The sequence below is a fragment of the Priapulus caudatus genome, unplaced genomic scaffold (genome assembly GCF_000485595.1).
Source record: "Priapulus caudatus unplaced genomic scaffold, Priapulus_caudatus-5.0.1 Scaffold1293, whole genome shotgun sequence".
Taxonomy (NCBI): Eukaryota; Metazoa; Priapulida; class Priapulimorpha; order Priapulimorphida; family Priapulidae; genus Priapulus; species Priapulus caudatus.
Genome location: NW_014578354.1, coordinates 29,680 through 35,540, shown reverse-complemented (window position 1 = coordinate 35,540; position 5,861 = coordinate 29,680). Strand labels below are relative to the sequence as shown.

Sequence of the window (5,861 nt, the reverse complement as noted above, 5' to 3'; positions counted from 1 at the left end):
TGTTTTGTGCTGCGCCATCAGCCACGCGTGGCCGATGGCGCAGCACAAAACACAGCGTGTGCGGTAGGCTTTAGCAGGAAAAAGTGCCCTTTATTTCTTCCAGGACACCCCCTTTCAAAAATCCTGGATCCGCCCCCTATGATATCAGGCAACTGCTTGGTTGTACGGGTCGTGTCGAGCAAGAAGCTATTATTAGACAAATTTTACATGCCAAATATATACCTTCCTTGATGTAGACAGGCGTCAATTTCTATCGTAGACTAAGGAAACTGAGGGCCACTGTACCAGCTTCCATAATGGTCTCGAGTTTACGACATGTTACGGGGAAGAAAACTGAAGTACATTCCGTGTAAGGATCAGTACGTCTCATATACCCGATAGGAATCTTCCTAGAATTGGAAGTTATCGCGTACAAAACGCAATGTCCCCGAAGCGATCTTTGGTCAAGGGACAAAGCGACAAACTGGAAGTAGCATATATACCGAATTGATTGCGAAAAAAGTCATGGACAGGTTATGTTCCCGTATTTTGATCTACGTGTTTATTAATGCGAAACTTTTGTAATACATGAATATAAATACAAATCAAATTACGAACACTGTCTGCTGTGCAATACACACACCAAAAACCATACATAGAATTCAACAAATTATCACGGAGACGAATTTCCACTTTGCGAATGTTTCGTACACTTATTATACAAGTCTTTAGTGAACTGCATATACGTTCGTTGCTACCAACAAACACACGCTTCCACGTAGAATGCCATATCTTGCACAGCCAGAGGTTGCATTCAAGTCTCTTAATATAACATCAGGGGTTAATAATGACAAATTTGTCATTATTAACCCCTGATAATATAACATGCGACGATAAATTCCTCAAATACGGAAGACACTGCTTGAGAACATCGTAAATTGCCACAGCACAAACATGGATACAATAATTTAACACAACACAGAAAAGACACCACTATTATTGTATCTAGCACGAATAGGGCAATGAGAGCATTCACCTGATCCTGTACATTATCCGCGTGTTATGTTCCCGTAAATTCTGAAAAACGTCCACCATACTCTGTTGGCAGGGCGCGTACTAGATTTAGTTTGTGATTCTATTCCTTTTGTTTTGTGAGAGAGACATTTGAAAGATTTCACACACGCTGAGCTTAACCGCAAATGTATTTATACCACAATCAGGTTCGATACTTCGTAGCATCATCATTCAGATCAGACGTGCATTGACGACGTATAAACACAACGAGCGTCGGGCACATAGACTACGACAGATAGTGTATGTTGAAATTCTAGCGTACATTTACGGGCACACAGATAACACCGTGGACATTATATATACACTATACTATATTATAGAGTACATATTCGTGGTAACACCGACACGTGTACGTTCGGACTCTTATATACAGGAAGTATTAGTGCAAACAAGAGTGAATAAAAGCGCTTTTTTGTTTAATATAGACAAAACATACAAATTTTGTTTTATTCACTCCTGGTGCGATGCGTGGCCTACGTCAATGTCTGATATCGACACACATGGAATCCCGATTTGTGCGCTAAATCCAAGCTCAATACACGTCGTGCGAATATCTACACGATACACATCTATCCCTATGTAGAACGCTAGATTAACGCTCTTGTACACAATACTATAAACACACACATATATAATAGAATATATATATATATATATATGTGTGTTTATAGTTACACCAATAACATATTTGTACAGTGTATACATATGTTCATAATAATACCAGTGTGCTTACGCTATTCGCACACGCAAAGAATAGTGCCTTGCAAGAACGCACGGACAGTTTCACAAGAATTACACTACTATGGACGACACGCCATGAGACCTGGAGTAGATCAGAGGCCTCATCTACTCGACATGAAATAACAGTTTGGCATCTTCTTCAATATTTTCGCTTGCTAGCATACGTCTTAATATGGTTTGAAAGTGTTCAACGTGCACCATTTATTGCAACGTGCATAGCGTGTCGTTACACTCCGTACACAAACAAATCCGACAAACAGATATAATATTCTCAATGAAGTAGCGCTGTAGACGTGAACGCTCTCACAACTATCCGTCTGTCTTTTATCATCGAAGTTTCAACATTTTATGGCTATGAACATCGGTGTGATTAGATGCATTTCACGGGAGTAGAAAAATAGATACTAATAACAGGCATGCAGGTAGAGAAAAATCTAGATTTACGCACATATCCCAAACAATTTCAGCAGCCCTCCCTTTCTCGTGTTGCGCGAAAAAAAGCGAAAAAAAATCAGGACTACAACAGATCATGAAAATATTTATACTATATATCATGGTACGTATAGATATACGTGACTATACACCTCTAGTTTGCACAAAAACGTTTCCTGCTGGTTTAACATCATACAAGCAAGTGCATGATGCATTCATCCTTTGAACTGTCTACTAATGAGGTAGGACGATTGCATTGGATCCGACTTGCCGATCAGAGTTCCTGCACTACCAGTCGTCTTCTCTGGTTTTCTCATTAGAATGGACGAGACTACAAAACCGGGAATAGTATTAGCGGTTCCTCATATCAACAATCGCAATGTGAGACAAGAGAATACATATATTTACACATATTGATGCATACGTGGGTACATTCTATAATACATGTACATATATTGAATATACTGACTGTGATAATTGTATATATATAAGTTAATGGAAATTGTTTTTGCATCAATTTTTTATCAGTCTGCTGACTTTTCTAGTCATGGTTCAATACCCAATCAATAATGAATCAAACATTGCCATTTATTGACACGTAATTGGTGCGATTTTTAAAAGAAAAGAATGTAAACTACAGTTTGAGCTGTAAATATCGACAAATTATTGCGATTACATTAAATCTTCATAAAGGGACTTAGTCAGAGGTTGTTATGCTATCTGACATCATGGATGGGTAGACTACACGACTTATGAAATTAAATAGGATAGGATAACGAAAACAGGTAATTGTGCGACGGTGTGCATTTGCAAGCACCCACGTTGGCAGTCACATTGCATTGATATGTACATTTAGGCAGTAGACAGGTAAAGTGGCACAGCCCTTCTAGGAATCGAAGTGAAATAGATACATCTCGGAAACAATCAGAAAACATGACGATATCTGTAATTACATAAAACCCTTCTCGCTCTTTCCAATACAAAAATACAAATGACTAAACTAGGGAGCGTTTGCATGGACAACCACAATCGACTCAATGCCAATGCAGGCACCACAGTGGGCTGGATATCATCAGTGAGCGAGCCAGCAAAAACCAACAAAAACCACACAACTCAAAAGGATCGGCGTGCACATGCGATGAAACTCAATTAATACATATTCTATACATTCACCGGTCGTAAACGGTGTACTCCTGAATCACTTCTACTAATATGCGACCAATTTACAGTTCCGTATATGGTTTTGTCTTCTGTCTAGCTTATGCCACCACCTCCACAGAGGCTATCAGACCTGCTCTGTCACCACATCCAACCATTGCCACTTCAGTTACCTGAGCATTGTAATAATTTTCCTCGTGCCAGAGCCCGCAAACGTCAACTGAAATGAGGTTGTAAAACTTTTTTCCTCAACGTCTGAAGTCCTGTTCGGCATTGAACCGCACATACCAACAGGCTGCTATTCCCTAGCGTGGTCCCAAGTCATCTATCGCATTGGTGTGAAATCGGTCTCATAACAAAAATCGCTCGCAACGATTAGAGCTGGAATGCACATGACACGTGTCGAGGAAAGAGACACCCTCGCATTTCATCTGATGCTTAGAAAAACTTGGGCCGTCTGACAAAGTGACAGAGCTACATTACAATCATGCTGAATTAGAAGTGCTCGTCTGAGTGGCATGTAATGAAGTGACATATTTCATCCTGGGTTGTCCGCGATCTGAACATACCTCAGGTCCACACAACATTCTACTTCATCATCCGACAAACCAATGTTTTTGTGTTGAGCAGCAGAGCAAGCTCCATTAACGGTACCACATAAATCGTACGCAGGCTTCCGCTAACGAAATGGGAGGCATCAGAATAAATAGCTAATAAAAATACATCGTCTCGATATCACATTCAACACCGCAGAAACAGGTGCTCTCAAATATTTAGTTAACAACGGCAGGACGGCGTCGACGTTTCGACGGCGCTACTCCGACGCCCTCTGTGCCCGAGCATCACCTCCTACAGTGCCCTCTATGGTTCATCAGGTATCGCCACGCAGAGCGACCTCTGGTTGATTGACTCCCACGGCTGCACGGACACTCCTGTCACAGCGACGACAGCCTACTGCATTGCCGCGACAACGACCTGTATCGCCGTGACAACGCCTCCTCTACTACAGCGAGTGGCGGCAACGCTCGTGGGGCAGCCCGTCGCCGTGACGACGCATCCTCTACTACAGCGAGTGGCAACAACGCTCGTGGGGCAGCCCATCGCCATAACGACGCATCCTCTACTAGAGCGATTGGCGGGTACGTTTGCTGGGCAGCCCGTCGGCGCTGCCGTCCAGCCCGCGCTCACGCAGCTGCCGCTCGACGTAGCGTGAGAGCCGCTGGCCGGCGCGTGCCTCCGCCGAGATCGACTGGTTGTACTGCGTGCAGTTGGTCAAGACCAGGTGGAGGTCGCGCAGGAACTCTGCCGGCCGCGCGTACTCGAACTCACGGAACTTGCCGCGCATCGTCGAGAAGTCCATCGGGCATTTGATGACCCGATAGTAGTCCGGCACCTGCGGCAGGAAATGTGAAAAAATTGTAGCATGAGGTTGGTAGAGTATCGTAGATTGGTGCCGGAGGAATAAATGCGAGGAACTGTAGTACAGCGATGGAAGAATCTCATAGATTGGTGCGTGAGGAATAAATGATAGAAACTGTGGCACGAGGTTAGTACAATCTCATAGATCGGTGCATGAGGAATAAATAATAGGAACTGTGGCACAAAGTTAGTACAATTTCATAGATCGGTGCGTGAGGAATAAATGATAGGAACTGTGGCACGAGGTTAGTACAATCTCATAGATCGGTGCGTGAGGAATAAATCATAGGAACTGTGGCACGAGGTTAGTACAATCTCATAGATTGGTACGTGAGGAATAAATGCGAGGAATGCACGCACGCACGCACGCACGCACGCACGCACACACGCACGCACGCACGCACGCACGCACGCACGCACGCACACACACACACACACAGGGGTAGAAATTAACTTTTGAACACGGGAGTCCAACGGACTTGGACTCCCTACCCTCAAAAAGAGGGAGTCCGTAGCAACATGATGGAGTCCGCAGTCTGAAGTTCAAAATTAAAGATTAATAAAAATAACACGTGCTTAATTTGAAGATTCATGCGGTTACACGTCTGCCAAATTTTCTTTGGACATTTGCTGAAAAAATACGGTAATTCCGCGAGGAATATAGTATAGTATAGTATGGCAGAATTTTCAGGGAGTCACACGGACGTACTCCTGCATATGTCAAATCAGGGAGTCTGACAGTAAATCAGGGAGTATTTGACTCCGGACGCCCGTTAATTTCGCATCCTGCACACATGCAGCACACACCAACATACGCACGTGCATTACATACAGTGCACACTACGCATGCACCAATGCACATGCAAGCACGCACGCACGCATGCACACACGCACGCCATCTCACGCAGTGCACGGGCGACACGCACACACACCATCGCATGCACGCACGCATGCTCGCACACACACCATCGCATGCACGCACGCATGCTCGCACACACACCATCGCATGCATGCACGCATGCTTGCACACACACCATCGCATGCATGCACGCATGCTT

The 5,861-nt window shown here is 44.0% G+C and overlaps 1 protein-coding gene across 1 annotated transcript in view; it reads right to left on the bottom strand.

The window, feature by feature from the left end:
• Nucleotides 1-518: 518 nt before the first annotated feature.
• The window catches only part of LOC106816129 (bromodomain adjacent to zinc finger domain protein 1A-like), a 30,104-nt gene continuing 24,761 nt past the window's right edge, over nucleotides 519-5,861 (bottom strand). The window contains exon 27 of the mRNA XM_014820686.1: nucleotides 519-4,777. Coding sequence (XP_014676172.1) covers nucleotides 4,508-4,777 — 270 coding nt within the window. The 3' untranslated portion in view covers nucleotides 519-4,507. The remainder of the gene's footprint in view (nucleotides 4,778-5,861) is intronic.